Source organism: Centroberyx gerrardi, chromosome 9, assembly GCF_048128805.1.
Source record: "Centroberyx gerrardi isolate f3 chromosome 9, fCenGer3.hap1.cur.20231027, whole genome shotgun sequence".
NCBI classification, from domain to species: domain Eukaryota; kingdom Metazoa; phylum Chordata; class Actinopteri; order Beryciformes; family Berycidae; genus Centroberyx; species Centroberyx gerrardi.
In genome coordinates, this window is record NC_136005.1 from 20403625 (window position 1) to 20428139 (window position 24515).

A 24515-nucleotide genomic window follows, 5' to 3' on the forward strand; every position below is an offset into this window, starting at 1 on the left:
CTTATATGTTTGGTGCCTTTTTGGAGAAGCCAGTTCCTGTGGAGCATAACACAGACTAAAGCTGCACAGCTCCATCCACTGAGCCCCCCACCCTCCTCCTTATTTTTCTGCCATCACCTCGTCAGCCCAGAGGGAGCATCAAAAGTACTAATTAGCGATGAGGAGACAATGATTACGAAACTGAATGATAGTGACTGATAATGAAATTCTAACAAAAAACATTTGGAGTCCAAAGTTGAGTTGAAGCAATCGGAAAAAAAAAAAAAATGCAGCAATGGCTAAATTTCAAGAAGGAATACCAAAGTTCTGATGCCAGAATAAACTTCTGCACAATGCACTACCTCATTTGACAAAGTTGTTTTTTTTATTTTGTATGCTATTTGCGATTTTGAGCACAAAATTGGGAGTATGGATATTTGCAAGTTTTGCTCATTAATCTCTGTTGTGGAAATGGAGACATGGAAATCATAAAATAACCCAATTACACTGATTTGCAGAGAATCATAATTGCTGGTTGTGTGGCTGTATTGTTGTATGGTTGTTTTAGGATTGACATACTCTACGAATTAAGTAATTATTGTCTTAAATGGAGAATATTGTTTACTGGCTTGGACTGAGTGGTATTCTGTAAATTCTTGTTTCTTGGAATGAGAGCAAAAGGTGTAGTTAGCAATACATATCTATGGAAAGTTGAACATAATCACTGTCATTGCCTTGGACAGTTTGTGCATTGATTATTTGGGCTACTACTTATAATTCTTGTCTCTCTGGAAGCTGTTTAGACACTTTTTGCTATATTCTGTATGAACAGCATTGCATGTGTGCACACAATACAGCCTTAGACAGTTCAACCATTATTGTGAACATGAACAACTCTCACACAAAGACAAAGAAGCAGAGAACTAAAACTTTATCTTGTGAAAAAAATGAGGCTGCTTCCATAGAGTATGAATCATCATCTTTCGCTATCATTCTGTGTGGAGCAGCTTAAGCTTTTCAGTCTTGATAACATCACAGTCTGGAGTATAAAGCTGCGCACCAGGGACGTTGACTGGGGTGAATGAGGGTTCAGCACTGATATTACAATAGAATAAACATAATTCAAAAGTGTAAAAAGTCACACAACCAGTTTATGGCTCCCCCAAAGTGTAGATCCCATTTATTGTCTATAGATACGTTCCATATTTTCAGGCCTTCATATTAGTGACAAGACTGGGGCAACTCAGTTTGGTTTCTGACTTTTAGAGATGAGAGAGAGATGGTTATGTGTGCAAATGCTGATTGTGCTGTCGCTTACTTTCTTTTATATTAAAGTTGTCAATCCTAGGGAGAGGTGGAGCCTCTAAAATGTTTGACTATTCACAGTACGCCCAAAGGAGCCCACACACAAGCCACAGCCCTGACGTTGTCATAGCAACGGCCCGCGGAGGGAGGGGGTGTTTCTTATGAGACTTACAATTGGTCAGGTCAGGCTGTCAGTTGGAAAGAATCCTCGTTTTGATTTGTTACGATTAGTGTCGCTCTCGTACACTGCGTCGTGATTGGCTAGCTTCGACATTTGCAGCCCGCCTCGCTGAATAAGCTCACGCTGCACAAGAAGTGGAAGAAAGCGAGCGGAGGAGGTGGTATCATAATGTAGTGTGTGGTAGAAGTGTTTTGAGTAGCGTTAGTAAAAGTTTTCTGGATATCTACCCGACCGTTGGAGCTCTGTATTCATCTGGGAATAGTCGAAGTTGCCGAAAAAAGATTGTTCACGAAATGTAGCAACTTCTTCGCCGCCAGTCCCGCTTTGCTTCACGATGGAGGAACCTGCGACAAGGCAAGTGGTAAAAGCGCGACTAGGTAGCTAACGCTTGGGCTTGATAAGGGCAAGATAGCGGCTAAAGCTATCTACTTTGTGAGATTTTAGGGCTGAAAATTGTCTGTCTAATCCAGGGTAATCTCAAACCAGCATGCCTTAATAATGACACTGTAAATTATGAGGAAATTAACGGTACAACACCGATATGGACATTCCCCTTAGAGAGCTTGAGATGTCCCTGTCAGACGCTGCCTCGGACGACGAGATGCCTTTAACATTACCCACAGCGGAGGGCAGCCACGGTGGGAGCATCCGAAAGGTGAGACACCTAGAGACACACTGCAGTACTGTAGCTACACACACACACACACACACACACACACACACACACACGGGACGGCGGTAACCTTGGGCTAGGGATCTTAAAATGGGATCCGAAGACCCCCAGTGGTCCTTGGAGGGATTCCAGGGGGTCCCCAGCAAAGAGAGGAATAAATTCACTTCTCTAGAAATTGCCTCAGTTAGATAATGTATAAGAATGACTGTTCTAATCATAGGTTTCATCCCCTCCACCATTATCTCTCCACATACCATGTAGACAGGTGTACAATTCAGTACTAAATCAACAGCAAGAGAAATCGTCCCACTTCGGGCTCCCTGGGACAAAACCTTTTCAAATCGGGGTCTGTGGTGTACTGTGTGGCAATTTGGGGTCCGTAACATGAAAATGTCGGGGGAACCCTTGACCTAGAGGTTAGAGAAGAGGAAGGTCGCTGGTTTGAACCCTCAGAACGGTTGGGGAAATATAGATGGGGAAAGTGAATGAGTAACACTTTCCAGCTTTCCCAGGTGCCCCTTAGCAAGGCACTTCACTCCCAACTGCTTCAGTGGATAGAAGACTGGGGTTGCACTGGGCGGCTTGCAGGTGTACATGTGTGTAACTGAGTGAATGTGAAGCCGCGTGACACTGGAAAACAACATGCATGTTTGGTGAATGTTACCTGGATAAATAGAGTTTTTTTTAAAAAGCACACAGACTTTATCCGCACAGATGTCGAGCAGCGAGCGCCTCCATCCTCCACCCTCCACCCTTTCCTGCCCTCCTGATGGCAGAGCAGAGGCGGGAGCGCGGCCAGAAGCCCTAATCCACACAGGCACTCTGAGGATTACTTGACGTGGCGCTTGCTAAACAAACACCTTAACTGGGTGAGAGGGAAAGAGAAAGATAAAGGGAGAAAGTCAGACAAAATGAGAGAAGAGCGGGCTGGAACGAGTTGGCTGCGGGAGGGATGGAAGAGGTGATGGAGCGAACCGGAGGGATAAGGAGAGGGAGTATCCAGCATGTTTACAGTATGGCCACTCCATCCGTCATGTTACAGTACATTTGTTTACCCTTTAAGTGTGAAGCAGTGGTGCATTGTATGATAGATAGATGATTTTAGCGAGCAGGCATTTAACAATAATCAGCTGCGGAGTAGCTGCTCTTGTGGTGTTGGCAAAATGCCTTTTTGAAGCGAGATTTAAGAGGCCTTTAAATCTTCGGACAGATATAAGGCTCTGACATATTACTAAGTCAATTTTCTATTAAAATATGATCCTTTTAGGGAGAAGGCCTAATGGTTGCTCACCTCCTGCTGTACCGTGTCTTACCATCTTTAGCATCAGGCCGCTCTCCTGAACCCTAAGTTTCCTCACATCTCCAACATGCTCTTTGACATGCCCCACATCTGTGGCATGTAGTCATAAGTAACATGAACTGTATTTTTCCTTGCCAATTCCAGTTGATATATATATATATATATATATATATATGGTATGGCTGTCCATGTGTGTGTGCTGGGCCCAGTGTTTAATGGTCCTTAGATTACTTATTGTTCAAGTATCATAACTGCCCATCAACTCTTTAGATTATGAACGGCTAATAAAAGTCGTCAAACAACCAATAGGCACATTGATTATTTGGCTATTGGAAGGCCTCCTAGTGTTGTGCTCATTCTTAGTCTCATGAGACTTGGAGGTGTGGTGATGTGTTTCACGTTTAAAGTAGTCTACGCTGAGTGTTGTCACCTGGGAATCTTGTACTACAGGGATCCTGCTCCATATTTGCAGCAACCTTATTTCATGCTCACTGTACACAATTCACTTTTGTGACATTCACTCAATGACACAGTAGAGCATGTAGACACAGACTTACTTCTGGATTTGCTGGTGTAATTCATCATGCTCTTTCTCACTCACACTCACTCTTGCTGTCTCTGTTTGTTTCTCTCTGTCTCTCTCTTTTTCTTTCTCTCTCTATCTCACTTGCTCTCTGTCTGTCTCTCTATTTCTTTTTCTCTTCTCTCTCTCTCTCCAGGGATGTGATCCCTTTGCCCAGACTCAGCGCAGTAAGCTGCAGCACCGGCGAGCTCGCATCAACCAGCAGATCAACAAGGAGATGCGCATGAGAGCCGGAGCAGAGAACCTCTTCAGGTGAGGTGCCTGGGATGGGCCAGTGGAGGTGCTCCCTGGCTGGGGGCTAATGGAATAATATAGGAATAATACTCAAGAGGGCCCTCTTTACTATTCTGGGTACACCGGTGGTGTGATTTGGTATGAGGCACTTCCCTTTTAAACCTAGCCTCAACATGCATCTTGGGTGTTGAGATTATATTTGGACAAAGCTAAAACTCCAGGTGTATAGGCATCCAATACGCACTGAGGAGCCAATTACCCAAACCACTTGCAGAGTTAAATGCATTTGTGTCTCCGATCCACGTATAACTACGTAAAAATAAATAAATGTTTGCACACTGATCCAGCAAAGAGGTGCATACAAAGCAAACGGGTGGTGGGCAGGTGGTATAGCAACTTAAAAATAGCCAGGAGGGTTGAAAATTGTAACTTATTGGAATGAGTAGTCATTGTACTTGCTGATGGGGAGCAATGAGACCACGTATCTGATCTCAGTTTGGCATGGCAAAGCTATGAATAGTAATGACAGTAGCCGCATAAAACTGCCTTACAGTATTTCTGCTGTCTAAGACAAATTTTTCCTCTGTTTTGAGAAGTGAGAAGTGAGAAAAACTGCATGTAATAGCTCAAATAGCTCAAGCCCTAGTGCTTGCTATCCTTCTAAAAGATTAAAATATTTTCAGGGGAAGTGAAAATGGAAAGTAGAGTGCTGTGATCTACGCTTTGTAAGGGAAAAGAGCAATCCAATTTCTCTGTGGACACAGAAGACGCATTTTCATATCAGGTGTAAATGTGATCCCTCTAAATTATTTCTAGACACTGTACGGACACAAGACACCTGGGGGCTCAAGAGTACCAAGAATAATAAAGAAGAGAAATAGTAAATGTGGGTTAACTGGCTGCCTAGTTGCCACACTAGTTAGCATAGCAACAGATTCTGTTTTTTTGTTGTTTTTTTGTGTAGCACGACTAGCTGTGCTTTACAAGATCATAAAGCACAGTTGGATTGCCTGTTTGACCCATCGTTTGGCCCGGCTCTAACTGTTGTGTAGACTGGTCATAGAATGGTCTTACCTTTACTGCTTTACTCTAGTTTAAAGAATTTCCATTTGCACAGAGTTAAGACTGACTTTGTGCCAGAAAAGCTAACCAAAGGTTAGATTGACCCAGAGGAGTATTCCCTGATCAGAGGTTGTCATCACAGAGGCAGAGGAGCTCCACATGCACGCTGCAGAAAATCCATCTTCTATCGAGTCTTAATATCGTGTTTTTGTCAAACCAAGTGAACAAAATCTGTCAATTGGGCAAAGTAATATCACTTGGTTCCAATGCAATTTCCTCTGTTTTGAGAATTTTCCTTGAAGCATGTGACAATATCTTGAAACAAGACAGATCACTTGATCAGTATCAAGATAATATATTGAAACAAGTTGTTTTTCATGTGAAACAAGTGAAATGATCCTACCCATCGGCATATTTTTTTAACTTGTTTTAAGACAAATAGGATTTCAAGACTATACTTGATGGAATGGCTTGTTAAAATGGATATTCGTTGCAGTGATAGGCCTGCATTCATCAGCCATTTCAAATTATCTGATCTAGCAAGTTGGACCCCTCGCTCATATCACTCATTTTGATGTGAAAGGCAAAACTTTCTCCTAGATCAGCTCTCCTTCTCTTGGGCATAATGATAAATGCTGTTCAGTTCTCCTCCAGTTCTTCTGCCTTAACTGCTCTTTGTTAACTTGCTGTCCATGTCAGCTCTGTCATACATGTGGTAGAGTCCTGTGTTGTGGCTCTTTGGTCCCAAAGGCTCTCAGGCCAACCCCCCCAGGCCTGCGGTGGGAAAGGGTCAGGGATCACTCCCCTCCAAACACACACACACCAGCACCACCCAGTTTTATGGCTCTGTTTGTGTTCCACTGTGTGTTTGCGTGTATGTCTGCAGCTTGTGTGTCTTCTCTAATTGTGTTGTGTGTGTGTGTGTGTGTGTTGTGTGTGTGTGTGTCTGCGCACACACCTGTTTTGCCCGTTAATGTTTTCCATACCATCGCATAACAGTTGTTATGTGCAAGACCTTAACAGCGGCATGAATTTGCAGCCACCACCTAGGCTAACCGCAGAATACGCAGAGCTACATTGGCCTTGTGTTTTAAAAGCAGCCAGCAAGAGTTTTATTGGTGAAGAAATGGGGATATAAAAAAAAGAAACGGTGGCAGGACATCAAAGTGTTCGCTCTGAGAACATTAGCGTCATCTTTATCCCCTCCAGTCTCCCAGCTTCTCTCTGTTTCTCTCTGTCTCGCTTTCTTTCTCTCTCTCCCTCTCTTTCTCTCTCCTCAACTATTACTCAGGCTGTACTGTTCATTGTTCACTCAGCAGTAGGTTAGTATAATACCGTAAGTGCACTACTAATATGTGCATACATACATTTGCTAGATGCTTTTATCCAAAGCGTCTTACAGTTGTCAGTACATTTAGATTTCTAATATGGATGGCCCCTGTACAAACCTCTCTGAAAACACACTTGCCTTAAAATTAGATACTACAATTTTTTATCATTTAAAAAGGTTACCTTAGGTTATAGTGGCATACACATTTGTGTTGACATCTGTGTGTACTGTTCATTTGTATGATGAAAACAACTAGACCACAGCTGGTTGTCTTGTTGTTTAGCTGGGCTGACTTTCTCTCTCTCTCTCTCTCTCTCTCTCTCTCTCTCTCTCTCTCTCTCTCTCTCTCTCTCTCTCTCTCTCTCTCTCTCTCTCTCTCTCTCACATAAAGATCCACAGTAATTTGAGAGTAGAAGGAGGCGGAGGAGGTGAGAGATGTGGATCACTTAATTAAGGCTAGGAGGTACGTTCTGCCTCTTTAGTGTTGCTGTGTCAGAATCTAATAAGATCAACACAGAAAACAGCAGTGCCTTTAATTAAAAGACAACCAACACCACCCCCCCACCTCCACCCCATCACACTTGTTTGGCTACAACTAATTAAGTTTCCAGAAGAGCTTACTCGGGGAAGAAAAAAATATATCACATTGGGCTAGTTATTGAATTAGTAGGGATTTTTATGGACCTTTGTCCCTGATGTTTTTTTTTACTTGATTCAGGCTATCTGAAAGAGTGATGACTCAGAGTAGGGGAAATAAAACAACTACTCCTCCCCTCTCTATTGGGATGGCGGGTCAGGGAGACAAAGAGGACCCCCACACAGCCTGCCTCTAATCAACAGGCTTTGTGTCCGCCTCCCCTCCAGTTCCCATGCACAGATTCCCAACAGAGCCCCGGGAAGCTCATCCCCCACTTATTTGTCTGGCATTGTCAGACATATTTTTTTTTTCCTTTCTGGTCAACTGGAATAGTCCACACACACACACACACACACACAGACAAACATACATTTGTATACATTTGTCTCTCTCTTTCTCTCTCTCTCACACACACACTAAATTGCTGTGGAACTGGGTTGAGGTATGAGTGGTGGTGGTGATGGGGGGGAGAGGGGGCTTAAGATGCTAATTAGAGATGATGGGTGGGGGGGGGGGTGTAACTCATCAGAGGTTTTGATTGGCTGATGGAGACGTCATGTTATGTGCTGGCATGTGCTACAGGGTGTGTTATCTGTGGGAATTCAGCTGAGGGAGACACTAACTAGCTGTAATCCTGGGCTGGTGGTTGACACCACCAGTCAGTTCAGTTCAAAAATATTACAAAGTAGAAGGGTCAGTTTCTGCCTCTGTGATACTTTTGCCTTCTCTTTCAGCCAGTCCATAAACAGAATTAGCTGGACTTTTGTCTTTCCTCAATTGCTACAGTGTGTTGTAGAATGTGCGTGCAAGTGGGTGTGTGTGAAGGGGATATTTGGCAGCCCATTTAAAGCTGACTAATCAGATTGTCCTTGGCTTGACCCTAGAGATGTGTGTGTGTGTGTGTGTGTGCGTGTGCGTGTGCGTGTGTGTGTGTGTTATGTATATGTGAAGGAGGGAGGGAGTTAGAGAGAGATGAAGAGAGAGTTCACCTCTCTCTTCATCTCTCTCTAACTCCCTCCCCTCCCTCACGGTGAGGTGGTCTAACAGGACAGATTAACATTAATTCAATGGTTAGGGCTAGCTCAAAGGTGAGGTTCAGCAGTGCATTTGACTCCTGAGTTTGTTTGTACGTGTGTTAAGGATTCACATTTGTTGTTATTTCTACAGGTAGACTAATGATCTAATCAACTGAATTGAATAATGCCAAAAATGTAAGCTAAATTATTCTATTTTTAGAATATCTGCTTCATATTGGGACTGGAAAATTAATTGCGTGTAATCATATATTATGATTTTAGCTGTCACAGATAATATTACAGATTTTGGCAATGTTGATACATTTAATTTTATTTTATTTGCTTTAGAAGGCCCTCTATAGAGATGTAGGATATAAACAGCGCAATAAAATAATTTTGTTTTCTAAATCATAGAGACTAGTCATGTTGATCACAATATGTAACAAACGCCAAGGCATCAATTGACAACTGTTTTAAATTTTTAAATATCTTTAAACTTTCAAATAATGTGCAACGCTTTCCCATGTTTTCTACACCCAAATAGCCTCATTCACAAAACTTTTCTTAAATTATTTTTGCTTTTTTTTTTGTGTAACAAATGATGAATGCCAGTTATTCATAAATTGGATGCATGTGCTTGTTGATGTTGATTAGCATAGGTAGATGCACTGGTAACCCCATAAATGGCATGCTGACTGGAAAATATCACTTATCAGTCAATGCACCATGCATCTCCAGCAGTATCCTTGTCAAGACGTGTGTCCACAATACTGTTCTGCAGCACCAACGACCCGTGGGTCCCTCCTGGCCAGCAGGACACATTTACCTAGTTTAGGTGTCATCACAGATCAATCGCGTGTTTATGGAGTGTTACTGCTTGCGATTTAAATAAGGAAAGACTTTTGAAGACGTGCTTTGATGTGCACATGTGTGCAGTCTATTGCTCCTAAGGTGTTTGGCAGGCCAGCAGTAGCATGGAAATCCCTTTTTGAGTCTGTTCAACTGCAGAACATGGGAATTTTATATATTATTGAGCCAGCCTTAATGATGTCATCCACCATATTTGGGAGTGTGTGCGGCTGACGGATGCCTGTGATATGCCGGCCCAGAAAGGCAAGAGCAGACAGCACCTGGACATGTGGAGGGACAGGCTAGGACCTTTTTGTTCTCCTGCTCAGTTGTGGCTCCAGGGTGTTGCAGAGATCGAGGAGATTGCACTGGGTAGTCTAAGCACATTATGAGCCATTCATCGCTGTCAGGAGCCTGATCTCCCAATGTTTCGTGAAATGAGCACAATGTCTTAAAATGCGTGCACAAAAAGTGGGAGAACTATGTTTTCCCACCACAAAAGGATTGCATGAAGGAAGCGTGACTGGAAACAGGTAGTGGTCTGACATTGAACTTGGTGGTGGAAAGCAAGGGCATTGTCTTCAGGGTGGTGGATGGGCGTACACATCTGTCTTCAACTCCAACGACCCAACGCCAAGACGGTTTCTACTATGACTGAAGTTATCATTTTTAGTAAAAGTGTGTCTTATTTAACCATGACCAGAACCTTACCTTAACGTCTACCAAATTGTTTTACTCGCCTAACCTTAACCAAAGTAGTTTCAGTTGGCTAACCATAACTGTTTGCTAACCTTTTCATGTGACAGAGAGACAATGATGTGTCCAATTTGTGCTGTGTGTCCACAACACATAATTTGCATTTCAGAGTTAATGCTCATTTCATGAAATGAGACTGTGTTTCTCTCAGATATATAGTCCCTAAAGACAGGTCAAAACGTTGTGTACTGTGAATAAATGTCCTGCAGCAGTACGCTGTTGTGCGGATCGACCTTTTACTGATGTATTTCTCTAACTTGCACCAGCACTAAGGTGAATGTGTGCATAGCTTTGTATATAATATGGTTGTATTGGTAGCCTGCTTACAAATGTATTGATACACATTTTGTTGTTTATTAAGAGGTTTGTAACTAGTTAAAGTGATTTTGCATGAAGCATAAAACCTCTTCTGCCCTCATGCATGTTTCCAAACACATATAGATTTTGACCGTACCAAAGAGCAAATTCAGATGAGAAAGAAATTATGATTGCTGAAATGTTTATGAAAACGTTCGTAAGTACACTTTAAGCTCAAATCTGATCATAGACACATTTCATGAATGAGGCCCAATGTCTGTTGAAACCAGTATTGTTAGATTTTCAAAATGACACAAGGAAATAGAAGTTATAACTACTTTTGGCTTATGTAGTACACGATAAACTTTGGCTATGTGATATGAAATGTTAATAATTTAATCATACTTGCAAGTTTTTTGGTTGTCTATATATTTATTTTTTTTATCCTTATTAATTTGTTTTACTGTGTCACAGCTGAAACCGAGAAAGCAAATTTACATTTTTCTGAGGATGTAGGCTAGGCCTATTTGGTTTCTATGCTGTTTGTATTTGTGTTCTGTTGTGAAGACAGCCTATTCCCCCTAACAATTGAAACTGCTGATGAGTATTGCCAGTGGGCATTACCTCATTGTGTGTGTGTGTGTGTGTGTGTGTGTGTGTCTGTGTCTGTGTCTGTGTCTGTCTGTTCTTTGAGAGGCTCCCGATCGGCTTTAATCCTCTTCTGACAAAGGATGACGCTCTGTCACCCATCCAATGCTTAACTTAGGATCTATTCATCTGTAATTTTTGGAGAAACCTGGTTCGATTATACATGCTATGTGGGAGGTGTTGTTTGTGCATGTAACACACACACACACACACACACACACACACACACACACACACACACACACACATACACACACACCAGTGCCAATGTGCTACTCTTACCAGCCCCTGAGACTTCTCATATCAATGGGCCAGTGAAATGTTATGCTTGTCTAAGTATGGGATTTCCCAGGCCACTTTTCCAGCAAAGTGTGAAGCATCAGTTACCATGGCAACCTTGTGATGCCTCAGAGTTCCAGGAACATTGTGCATGACATCAGACCCCCCATAGCAATGTGAGCTGGCTCCACAAAACCTCTCCCCTATATTTTGAAGAGGAGTGGAGAGCAAGGGATTGAATGAATAGAGGATGATGGAGAAGTGGGTGGATAACTGCATGAATAAATGACAGGGAGAGGTTCTGGAGTGGTACGCCTTGAACAAGGGGCTGTTTTGTGTGGCCTTTTACGCAACAAGCCCACTGTATAATACATTTGCTGTGTTAGTAAAACTTGTGCCTACATTCATGAATGTAAATTCAACCCTCAAGTCAACTTTCATCAAGGTGCATTATGTCATTTCTGATAGAAGTTGTGTGCTGATAAAGCAGACAGACACAATAACATAATGCACACTGACAAGAACTGTTTTCTGTGGTAATTGCCTGCAGTACTAGCTAATTAGTTTAGCTTTGCTAGCATGGTTTAATTAAAGGCCCAAATCAACATTTTTTTTTTGCATTGTCAAATTCACATCTGAATGTTTTTCATTCTCAAATAACAGGGTTTTTAGACATAGTAACAGATGTAAAAAAAAAAACAAATGAGGAAAAAGATACGTACCTCAAGTATAATGTATAAATCATCAACACAAATAAATGTTTTATTGAAGGATAAAAATAGTGAAAGTAGCCACACACTCGTAGCTCCGATGCAATAATTTAATGAGACATTAACAAAACCGACGTTTCAGCAGCTAGGCTGCCTTCATCAGGGTTGATCTTATTGAAGGATGCCATCAATTTTCAAAAAATGGCATCAAAAACTGTGCATATGGAAAAAAAAAATTGTTGTTTCTATCATTAAGATTTCCAATGCGACCTTAGGGGTATTCAACAGTAGAAATTTGTATTTATTTGTTTAGTTTTTCATTTCATGCAATATCCGTATGTTTAACCTTTTTTGGATCAGTAGTTAATCTCTCAATAGATTTTAGATTATATGTCTTTGGGGTATGGGCATTTTTTTTTGCTATCTCTTCAATACAAAGACTGACAGTATGACGACTAAATATTATAAGAATAAAATGAATATGTAATGAATTAAATGTATATCAGAGGTCAGCAGATGTGTGATCCTAATAAAAGGAAATAATTGTGGAAGTGTGAAGTAAGAGTCCAGCATGTTGGTGATCTCATCTCATAAAGCCTCTTGAAATAGCTAGCATGCTAATCTGTGTGAAGTCAAAATAATACAACTTTGTATCACATCACAGTGAACATCATCAGATTAATCAAGGTGTGCTGCCCCTGAGAGCAGGTTGTTATGTCTTCACACTTTACATTTTCAGGGGGAAAAACAAGAATATGTAGCCTAATTGGTTTAGGTACACATCTGAACTGCTCGTGTTTTTTTTTTCCTTTTCCTTTCGTTTTTTCTTTCCACCATGGGGTCTCTTCTATATTATTTGACTGTTAGAATGGACAGTATGTGATAATGAATGACGGATGGAATCAGATGGATGCTCTGTTGTTTTCCAGGGCCACAACCAACAACAAGGTGAAGGAGACCGTGGCTCTGGAGCTCAGCTTTGTCAACTCCAACCTGCAGCTGCTCAAAGAGGAACTTGAGGAGCTCAACAGCAACATGGAGGTCTACCAGACTGACAGGTATGCAGCTCACACACACACACACACACACACACACACACGTAACCGCGCCTCATTACTATTCGTTCTTTGCATTCCAGGCCACCCTCATTAGACTAACGAGAACTATAATTAGAGAAAACAAGCATCCATTGCATTTTTGTATTCACACTCTCCACTCTGTGTGTATTTGGCCAGGCACAGCTAGGAGATTTTTCCGTCTGCAGCCCTGGGTCATGGGAGGGATAAATCCCCTGATTAGAGTGTCATTAATGACCCCATGGAGGGTGTGCATGTTTTTGTGTGTTGTGGTGGTGGTGCGGGGGGCCTTAAGGGTTAATACTTGGCTTTAGCTTTGCTGATTAGGCGGATGAAGTACTGAGCAGTATGCCTGCTGGGTTTGTGGACGAGCAGATGGCAGAGCAGACTTGACTGTGGCTATATGCCTGTATGTGTATGTGTACATGGATATACACAAATATTAATTTCTTTTCCCAGTGAGGCAGTCAACGTTCCCATGATCCCGCTCGGCTTAAAAGAAACCAAAGAGGTGGACTTCACCGTTTCTATCCAGGTGAAGAAAGTGCATCTGTCCATCCGTTCCCCTCCTTGACTCATCTCCCCTGGCTTCCTTCTCTACTTCATTCCTTGACAAATGTGCAGACCTGAGTAAAATAGTGGATGAATATATTTAAAATATTCAAAAAAGGTAAACGAGGAACACTGTTTTGACCGTGTTTTACAAGCAGTGTCTCCACCTTTGACACTAGTTCCAAACTAGAGGCAAAAGTATGAATTCAGTGCAAGAACATTTGATAAACTCTCCACAATTAGTTTGAATATTACAAAAAATATTGCAAGTATACTGTAGGTTTCCCCAGGTCTGCTGTTGTGTAACAAGTTTCTCATTACGTCCCACCCTCTGTCTCCCCTCTCTAGGACTTCATCTGTGAACACTATGGAGAGGACAGCTCTGTCTATGACAAGGAGATCAAAGAGCTTATGGAGCTCAGACAGGTTAATAAACACATTCATGCAACTTCATAAAAAATAAACATTCATCTAGTTAGTTTTAGCAAATCAGTGTGCGCCTCCTATAGGGGTGATGAAGGAACTGCAGGGAAGATGTGGAGGCAAGTGGAAAGAAAGAAAAAAAATCATGGTTAAAGGAGACATGGCTTAAAAAGTTTGGGGGCTTAAAAAGTAACTAACTAACCCTAACCCTAACCCTGGGAACCACTAACTTAAAATCACAACCAGTCTAAATTACAAGATGACAAAATGTTTAAGTGCTAAATGACAATACTGTCACCTTTCTCCTGATAAGCACTCAAAATAAATTAGGGGAGAATGTGACAGCTCCAACACCATTAACACACTCACCAGTTTCATAGATTTCAACATAAAGCTGTGTAATTCCCACTTTTAATTACCATAAGTTTGAATAGTGGTCTTGGTTATCCATCTGTGACATTGGATGTCTGTCAACATTGTGTTGTTGTTTTGGCCAGGCCATGCGTACCCCCAGTCGTGACCAGGCTGGCCTGGAGCTACTGATGGAGTACTACAACCAGCTGTACTACCTGGACCAGCGCTTCTTCCCCCCACACAGGAACCTGGGGGTGCACTTCCACTGGTCAGACTTATACACTTTATTTCTGCAAGATGTTACAGCAAATGGCTTGGGTTAGAGAATTCTGTACAAACAGTAAAGCAGTATGAATATGTACACAGTAGATGACGAAGACTTTATTCCCATATTCAATGTTAACCAGTTAACCATTTGAACTTTGTGACCCTATGGGTCCAGCAGTGGTTTTTCACAGCAGAGTCACAGAGTCAGCTAGAGCATATGAGCAGTGGGCATTTAGATTGGACTTGCAGGTTTATGAGCTGGACACCATTACATGAGCAAAGCAGCTCTGTGATTGGTCAGGAGCGATCTTCGCTGATTGAAGTGTCTTCCATCTATGCAATGATGAATTCAGGAAAACAAATGATTCATGGAACAGCTATGCCAGTAATACAAATGGTAATGTAATTTAAGGATGGAACTACAAGTTGAAGCAAAAATGAGTGATTCATGGGGTATAGTTAATGACACACACATGAACACAGAATGTAGAGAGTAATTTCATCCATTCTCATCTATCCTGCAGGTATGATTCTCTGACAGGCGTCCCGTCGTGCCAGCGTGCGTTGGCCTTTGAGAAGGGTAGTGTGTTGTTCAATATAGGTGCCCTCTTCACACAGATCGGGGCACGGCAGGACCGCTCTGCAACTGCTGGCATAGACCGAGCTATAGACGCCTTTCAGAGAGCAGCAGGTACTGAAACGGCACACACAGTAAATACTTACATGTACGTGCCACAACAAAGGGGTAGGGTACCCAGACACAAAGAACGCAACAGCAGCTGTGCCTATTCACCTTTTCTACTGCTTGAAATGTGGTTTTATGTGTACCTATATTTTGTATATATTTGTGCATTTAAATATTTTGCATATTTGCGTGGTCATGTCTATGTTCTTGTGTGTTTCTAGGTGCGTTTAATTATCTCAAAGAGAACTTCTCCAACGCCCCAAGTCTGGACATGAGCGGGCCGTCGCTCTGCATGCTGGTGCGGCTGATGGTCGCCCAAGTGCAGGAGTGTGTGTTTGAGCGTGTCACACTCACCACACCAGACACACACTTCACCTCGCAACTCCGCCTGGCACAAGAGGCCGCACGGGTGAGCACAATGCTGTTGAAGCACACACATCTCTGGTTATTGTTTATGTTGTTAGTGTTCATATTGTGCGATACTAACTCGTGCACGTGTATCTGGCAGGTGTCAGACGTCTACTCGTTAGTGCAGCAGACGATGTCCCAGCCCCTGGTGAAGGACTATGTGCCATTCTCCTGGGCATCCATGGTTCAGGTCAAATCTGAACACTTCCGCGCCCTCTCCCACTACTATGCCGCTGCTGCACTCTGTGACCACACACGTGAGTACCGCCGAACCACTCAGTGGATTTAGTCAGGTGTTTCTTAGGATGTGGTCACACTCTTCCTAGTGCAAGAGCAGAGCATTTTGTACTGATAGTATGGAAAATTAGGTTTTGCAACACACCCGTAGCAAAGAGAAGACTGATTGCACTGCCTTTGGTGGTGGAGTCAGAAGCATGTCAGGGCAGGGCTGCAGTCAAACTGTCAACTGGCTATGGAAGATGGCAGAAGAAATTCTGCCTCCTCTTAGTTATGATTAGTCGTGTGACAAAAATATGCGGTCCAAAGTGGTGTTTTTTTTTTCCAAAGTGAAGTAATAAAGGCAGCAGTTTGAAAAACAGGGAATAGTGTGGACAAGCCCTTACCTGGACTTCTCACTCTCCTTGAGCATTCTCCTTTTAGCATAACTTTTCAGGATTTAAAAATAAATATGTATTTCATGTATTTTATGACCATGTATTTTAGAAATTATACAATGGGGTTTGAATAGATTTCCCTACTGGCTAAAGCATCATGAAAATATCAAGCACATTAAGGACTACGTAGATTTTCTGTTTTGTTTTGTCTTGTTCAGGAGAATTGTGTGCACTGTATATTATGTGTGTACATACAGTATATGTATATTTTGTCTATCTTGTTGTGTAGAGTCTGCTGAGGAGGAGGATGGTAATGAGGAAGCAGAGAAGGTTTTCCTCCAGTTCCATGTCAGCGCTCCTGCAGGGCCGCCACTCAGCCAGGTTCTGCGAGACCCAGAGGAAAGACGAAAGCTAGGTGAGCTAGCTTATTTAAAATGATACTATTATTTTTTCTTTTTTATTATTATTTCATTTTATTGGGCCTGCTCACATCACATACTGAGGAAAAGGTTTTATTTGGCTCTTTCTGAAATAGATGATCTGTCCTATCCCATCTCTCATCTGAGTCCCTCTCATCTCAAGTGTCACAGCACAGATGTTTAAGGTGGCTGAAGGAAGAGGAGATTCCTGTCTTTTTCAAATTTCTCTCATTTTGTTTTGCGTGTGTGTGTATTTGCATGTGTATAGGTAAAGCTCACTTGCGACGTGCAGTGATCAGACATGAGGAGGCCATGCGTGTCCACAGTCTGTGTAAGATCCTGAGGAAAATGGACATCCTGCAGGATGTGCTGTCCCTCATGCACAAACGCTCTTTGGACAAGTACTCTGAGCTGGACCGAGAGGACGACTTTGACGAAACCGCTGAAGCTCCAGAGATACAATGTAAGTATCTTCTATAAACCATATCAACAGTATTGACCACATGATTAAATGGCAGTAAGTGATTGTGATTTCTCCTGTTGACAGCTCAAACCCATCAGAAACCAGACATCACTCCGCCCAACTTCTCTACGGTCCAAGTTACTGACATCTTCCAAAGGCTGGTAAGAGACACCATATTGCAGTGTTTCCTTTGTATTAATTAACTGCGATGGCCTTCCACAGATGGATAATTGCCCCACAGTGAATAAAATATAAACGGAATTCATCATCTGGCCGCAGCCCACCCTCCAAAAAGTTACCAATTACAAATTATATAGTTGGAACACAACTGTCAATATACCATGAGACAAATAACCAAATAAGAGCCATTCTTAAACCGCAACGCCTAGCGGAACTGATCCTGGAATGGGCCCAGGACCAAACCTGAGTCTTGGAACCAGAATTACCCCAAACTCCAACATCTACAAAACACTTTGCAGGAAACACTGCTACACTGTTCAGTTTTGATCAGTGAGGATTATGATGATGATGATGATAATGATGATGATGAGGGTGGCTTCTTTCTTGTGCTGCAGGGTCCTCTGTCGGTGTTTTGTGCGCGGGCGCGCTGGGGCCCAGTGCGAGTGATCTGTCTGCAGAGGAGAGAGGGCGGTCTGGGCCTCACGCTAAGAGGAGACTCTCCTGTCCTCGTGGCAGGAGTGGTGCCTGGGGGCTGTGCTGCGGTGAGATGGACGACACTCGCCTTTTATCCACATAACTTCAAACAATCCTGCTCATGTCTTCCACACACACACACACACACACACATACTAGCACACTAGGTATGGGTTATAATGCACATCCTCCTGTCAATCAATCATCATCCCATGTATCACCAATCCCCAGTGTATTTGTTCATGCTGTGTGGGGACAGACACACACACACACACACACACACGCACACAGTGAACAGTGTAGGCGTGAAACATACTGTAGCTTTTAAGTGTACAACGAAGGGGCATTTTTACATTTTGAATTATAGTATAAGACCTCGCAGTCAAGAAAAGAAAATTGAAGAATTGTATGAGGTGGTGGAATCAAATGAATAATCTTCAATGTGTGTGTGTGTGTGTGTGTGTGTGTGTGTGTGTTTAGGAGGCAGGACTGAGGGAGGGAGACTACATAGTGGCAGTGGATGGAGAGGACTGTAAGTGGGCCAAACATGCAGAGGTGGTGCACATGCTCAAGAGCTGCAGTGACAGAGGAGTGGAGCTCAGTGTTGTCACGCTGCACTCACATGACATACAGGTAAGGGTAAGGGTATGTGTGTGTGCGTGTGTGTGGGGTATGTCCATGGCTGCTGTTTCAGTGTATGTACGCACATGTGTGTATAGTGTCCCAGGCAGTAACTGTGTGTGTGTGTTGGTGCGTGTGTTACCAGGTGGAGAGGAGGTCTGTCATGCTCTCCCACAGCAGTGATAAAGAGAACACTCGGCAGCGTCTGATGGGCGGAGCCAAGGGCCAGAGCTCCGCCTCCTTGCTCAACTGGAACAGGAAGAAGAAGAGGGAAGGGGGTGGGGTCACTAAGAGACTAGGAAGCACTTTCAGTTTGACGTTTGGAAGCGTCCGAGACACTGAAGCGATGTACTGAGACACGACCGTGCAGAGGAACCACTCAGGGAATCACAGCAGTGGAACTGGTTGGAAGAGCACATATCGCCCAAGTCTTCTCTGTAACACAGCGATCCATGTATTGTCAAAGACTAATAATCCTTTTGAATATTATTGTGATGGCAAAGATGTCCTCCAACTTTTTTTCGAGAAACAACTGAAAGCAACATTTAAAACAAAATCGATCCAAACAACTAGCTGACTAGAAAATTTGTAGTCAAATAAAAACCGAACAACTGATAAGTAATCTAATTGACAAAAAGGGGGCAGCCCTCATCCAGTCTGCAGCACTTTCAACTTCAGGAAAGAAGTCCAAAATTTGCAGGTGCAATTTGTCATAGAAATAAGGAGAGCGTCACTCAAAGCTCCTTCCACTACAGTATATCATTCACATAATGTTACGTAATGTAACATTAACGTAGCTAGATGTGCAAAGTATTGAGAGAACCATGTCGAATTTAACAACCAAGTATCACTTCTGATTCTGACACATTTTCTGTGTCTTGTATTATCCTAACGTGGCCTCTGTGGTTACAGAATGCTGTAACAGTTGCCTGTTAAACCAATGAAGCACACCCAATCCTTAATCCACTCACAACTAGATGGAGACGGTCCTGTAGCTCGTCTACGGATTTGGATTAGTTCCTTCTTCCGTTGACAGTTGGACTCCGTCCTTAAATCAGTGTTCTTGGTATAATACTAGGCTTTGTTTGTTTTTGTCATCTCTAGATGGGTAGGATTACCCAAAAAGCACTTCAGAGGTTTGATATCTTTTTTAAAAATAAATTCTAATATTTTGTAGTTTTGTTCATTTTAATGCACTGGGACTCTGTTGAAGAGGACAAATCTACTCTTAATAATGCAGTTCTGACTGAATGTTGCAATACTGAACATGTAACGCTCATGATGAGAGATTTTATGTCTTTATAATGAAATGCGGTACCGAGAGACCCTGCGGGGATGCATGACACTTGTGTACAAAAGGACCCTCAATGTGATATAATGGCTCTAATGTGCACAATGTTGCATTGTTGTTGAGGAGTTTTGTATTTTCTTATGTCTGTCATGTTCATGACAGTTTCTGAGTCCAGCCACTGTATGTTACTATTAGCTAATAGTAGGAGCTATAACTAAGGCTGTTTGTGGAAGAAAAGTTTTTTAGCTAACATTGTTTGAACTTTTATCTTTGTAAAATTTTGATACAACTAGAAATTTGTGAATTGTAGCGCATTGTTTGGTCCAACTCAATGCCATGTGCTTTGCCATGGCATGTGTATTTTTGTTCAGTTTGTACAGCTTTGTGCCATGGCGGTCCATGGTCATGGGTGTGTTGTCTCTACTTCGTGGGTGTATGTGTGAGAGTGAGTGAACAAACTGTTTGACAAGAGTGTGTTTGTAAGAGAAATAATTGTTTTTTTTGTTTTTTTTCTCTATTTCTTTTTGTCTGAAAATTCTGACCATCCCTAATTTTCTCTTTTTTGGGGGATTTGCACAGTATTTTTTCATGTGTAATTACAATAAAAGTGAATGATACAATATTTTGGATAATATACTCTAATGTTGTTCTGATACATTGTGACCAACAGGGGTCAGTATACCCTTTCAGTGAGAATTGTCTTAATATTATGCACGGGCAAAAAATGCAATGATTGTTATATTAGAGATCTGAACATTATAGGTCATTAGGGCTATCTTCCTCCACCAACTCAGCTGCAGATAGATAAATAAAGAAATGACTAGATAAATAGGCAATCCGCTGCAATTCTCCTGAGTCACTTATGGCCTAATGCTCTCCCCTTTTCCCCTGTATGCATTAATCCACATTGATGTTTATGCCTCTGTGCAGCCCCTTGCGTGTATGTTTGCACACACACACACACACACACAGACACACACACACAGACACACAGAGACGCCGTACTGGCTGTAAATTTAATGAGATGTGTGTTCCCCCGTGACCTTCTGTAGAAGAGTGCTCCTGTGTTTACTTTCCACAGCCAATCATTTTTCAATCAGTAATCAATAAACAAAGCAGCTGGGAGCTATTGACTGTAGCTGGGCCGCAGCAGCAGATGATGGCCTCTAGTGTGAGTGTGTGTGTGTGTGTGTGTGTGTGTGTGTGTGTGTGTGTGCATCATGGATAATATGTGATACACAGAAATACCGTTAAAGGTGACTTTTCCCACAATTAAAAATGCATTTTCATGGTTTTTATCCATAGTTTTCCCAGGCGATTTCAGAATAATTGAAGTGTTTTGTTAGTATTCATTCCAATACAATTCAAACTCAGGTGTTTACATGTTTTGTTTTCCATACAAAAAAGCATCAGTTAATATGTAAAATCGCTGTATTTAGATGTGTGTAATTGTTAGACCTTACAATCCTTAGTTTTGTTAGATTTTTGAACAGCTCATGTAGCTCAAGTTGAAATTTTTTTTTGAAAGTCAGGTTGTTAGTATATTTTTCAGTATTTGATGTTTTTTTGCAGACCCCTCTCCCCTCTCAGATAAACACGGAATAGGCCTACTGTACATTTTTTGGCAGAGCTTCTGTGTTTTGCCATGCTGTGGGGAAATACATCAATCAAAACCCTTCAAAATCCTTACATTCCTGTCCATAAATGAAAATATTTATCAGGAAAAGTACACAGCTTTTTGTTCTGCCTAAGGCTACAAATCTCTTTGGAGCTTTGATGTAAATATATTGTTACTTTCAGTTGGCTCCAAGTGGGAGTTATCAGCCTGCTTTTGTTTCTGCTAACAAGCTATTTTGGCCGTCCTTTTGTTCCAAAAGCACGAATGCCAAAATGCAAAGTTGCATTTTTCAAAATGGCAAAGGGGACAAGAGAATTGTGTAAACCAAGGTTGGTATTGTGCTTTAAAGAACGTTAAGAGTGTCTTTATATAGCTTAAATGTATTATTCAACACATTGACTTGATTTTTGAATGAAATGAAATACTGGGATCCAGGTGTGCAGTTAGGCTATTATACACAAGCATACATTTCAATGTGTCAGGTAGGCCTGCATCTCTTACTTCATCTCTAATGATCATTGGGTGGAATAGGTTTGGGAGGAAATCATGTCACTTGGAAGAAGACAAAGGTGGTCGATTGGCTGACAGATGTAGCTGTGACAAGAAGAATAAAGTCCACATCATTCCTTTGATGGCGAAGGCCTCAAACACCGGACATGGAGTACAGAAGTATAGAAGATTGCCCAGCATATTTTTTTGCAGTCATATTTTCTTTTGTTTTCTTATGCTGATTCAAACTTCTCCATTTGAGAGAAACAAAGACAAAAATGAACAAGAGGAAAGAGGAATTACCCTCTCAAGACAGAAGTAGCTGTTCAGTTACTGGAGACCAGTGCGTCTGTTTGTTATTTTCATCATTCAGCATATTCTTATTATATATTCTTAACACCATCAAACCAATCAAGCTTTTATTTTTTCTTTGTTTCTCACTAACACACACACAGCAACCTAGCACATCTTCCTATGTTGGAGAGAGGTTTGGAGCTTTATCCCTACACAGCCATCTTATAGCTCTTCCCGTAACAATACCCATAGTCAAAATAAAATGTGTTTTGTTGATGTCTAAAAGTCAGTATTTCTACAGCTAATGTATTGAGGTAAACTGATACAATTATTCCATGCAACTGAAGCCTAAAAAACGTTTTTTGTTTTACTGCACAGTTGTTTACAACAATTGTAAGAGATGCTTGAAGATTTTCATTTCTACAGTTCATAATGTTTTAACATCAGGTGAGTGTGGTCCAAACTCATCAGCCATGGATGGTCAAATTAAGATACATCAGACTTCTCTTTCTCTCAGGTACATCATTTTTTGCAAACCTTGGATTCAATTCCATCTTCAAGCTCCTCTGGAATGAAAGTATTTTACAATGTTCACTGCTGGAAACTTTGCAGCTAGTGGTTTCCCCATTGGTGGAGATGAGAGGGTGGGTGAGTGTGACTTGGATGTAACTCACGCTCTCACGTCTTTGTTTTGTAGTTTTACCAGTGTATTGTAGATTGATAGCTAGTATGCAAGACTGGGTAAATGGACAACATTACTAAGAGGAAGCTGGGGAAACTTCCCGAAGTTACCGAAGAGAACCAGAGACCAGCTGGATGAGACAGCGGTGTGCAGAAATCATTTCCCGAGGATGCTCCTCAAGACCGAGGGAAAGGGAGAGGAGGTGTGGAGAGAAAACTGAGAGCTGGTCATTAAAATGAAAGTGGTTTACAATGCGCCCTCAAGCCCAGCCAGGGGACTCATATTTAGAAGCTGTTATCGCAAGAAAGGCACAAACACTGACGGATCAATGCAGGGTCATCTGCAGTTTATATTACAATGAAGCAGCTGCGAGTTTGATCATTTAGGATATCATGTCACTTTTCGCTTTTTGGTATGAAAAAAGTGAATCAGGTGATGCCAATAATAATAAAAATGGTGATCATAATTGGAACACTGTATAGGCTAACCTATATATATATATTAGTATTAATACTGTATCCTGTATAGCTGAGTATGGCAACTATTTCGCTCTACAAAGCCAAAGCAAAGTAACTCTATGAATAGTGAAACTGAGAAAATGACATCAAACTTTATCTCCTGTTCTGCCAAAAATAATGTTGGCACAGAAGTCAACTGTGTATCATTTAACAGCATTGATGGATATACAGTATTTTTTGCTGATATGAAATCTAAACCCCAGTCATTGTCTTTGACCTTTAAAATCAAACCGAAAGTAGTTACTGCTGTTTGTCTCTGTAGGGCAAAATAGTCTATGGCAGGAATTTACTGCTTTTTAATGGTGTGTGCATGTGTGTGTGTGTGTGTGTACGTTAAAGGTAAGGGTCACATTATGCTACCCTCAGCGATGGACCGCCACCCTATCTTCCAGGGCAACTCCCACAGCCAATCAGAAGCCGTGTTGATGTTGGAGCACAGCGGGGGGGGTCGGGGCTGTTTCTATTAGTTCTACATTGATCCGGAACCAGCAGAGTTTCCGTTTGATCTGCTGGGTGGAGGTCGGCTCTCTCACCCTGGCTCCACCTCAGGCTTCAGGGTGTCAGCTCGGCCAGGTGCAGCCACAGTGGAAAACACACACAGAGGAAGCAACAGGGCAACACACAGCGGACGTCCCATCAGCACAGTCTGCCTATTGTAGAGTGCTAATGGAGGGGGAGAGGGGGTAAAAGCACTGATAACTGTGAAAATGATTTTGTCATTGGGTTCTTGAAAGTGAAACATTTTGTAAGTAAATAGGTGTATGAGGCTGAATTAATCAGTGTTGTGCTACTTACAAAGTTTAGTTTTCGTAACAGTTGGACATTGTAGGAGCTAGAGCAAAGCTATCTTTAAGAGAAATATAGTTCTAACTAAAGATGGAAAAAAATAGCTCAAGCTAATTTGTTAAAATGTCTACATTGGCAGTGTCATGTAATACAAAATCACACAACTGCAAAATACCTCTGAATAGGATGATCTGAAATAAAGTATGTTATAATGGATCAGTATAAAGTGCTGTTATTATAATGCCCACATCCCAACAGCTGCCTGCCAGACACTAGATTCAGGATGTAAACACAAATCAAATCATCCTATCTGAGTTCATCACAGGAAGAAGTAGATTTCCATTGAGACACCTGTCTGCCAGAAGCTAGTCCGGACCTGAACCCAAACCAAACCACCCAATTTGGATTCTACACAGAATAAAGTGGAAGGAATGTTAACTTTCTGTTGTATGTAAATGTAAA

The 24515-nt window shown here is 41.8% G+C and overlaps 1 protein-coding gene across 1 annotated transcript; it reads left to right on the forward strand.

Moving 5' to 3' along the window:
- The first annotated feature begins 1687 nt into the window (after positions 1–1687).
- Positions 1688–19595, forward strand: rhpn1 (rhophilin, Rho GTPase binding protein 1). Its single transcript, XM_071904202.2, has 16 exons — positions 1688–1823; positions 2028–2120; positions 4158–4273; positions 12769–12897; positions 13375–13450; positions 13816–13893; positions 14388–14512; positions 15036–15202; positions 15418–15605; positions 15705–15861; positions 16508–16633; positions 16906–17100; positions 17185–17261; positions 17676–17822; positions 18235–18387; positions 18521–19595. Exons 1-16 carry the CDS (start codon positions 1800–1802, stop codon positions 18728–18730), a joined length of 2061 nt encoding a protein of 686 aa, XP_071760303.2. The 5' UTR covers positions 1688–1799; the 3' UTR covers positions 18731–19595.
- The last annotated feature ends 4920 nt before the right edge of the window (positions 19596–24515 follow it).

Excerpts from the sequence above, each read along its gene's own strand:
- rhpn1 (XM_071904202.2), top strand. The coding sequence starts at position 1,800 with ATGGAGGAACCTGCGACAAGGCAA. Across the intron at positions 15,203-15,417 it reads CGCCTTTCAGAGAGCAGCAG|GTGCGTTTAATTATCTCAAA; the intron begins GTACTGAAACGG and ends GTGTGTTTCTAG. Across the intron at positions 18,388-18,520 it reads TGCACTCACATGACATACAG|GTGGAGAGGAGGTCTGTCAT; the intron begins GTAAGGGTAAGG and ends GTGTGTTACCAG.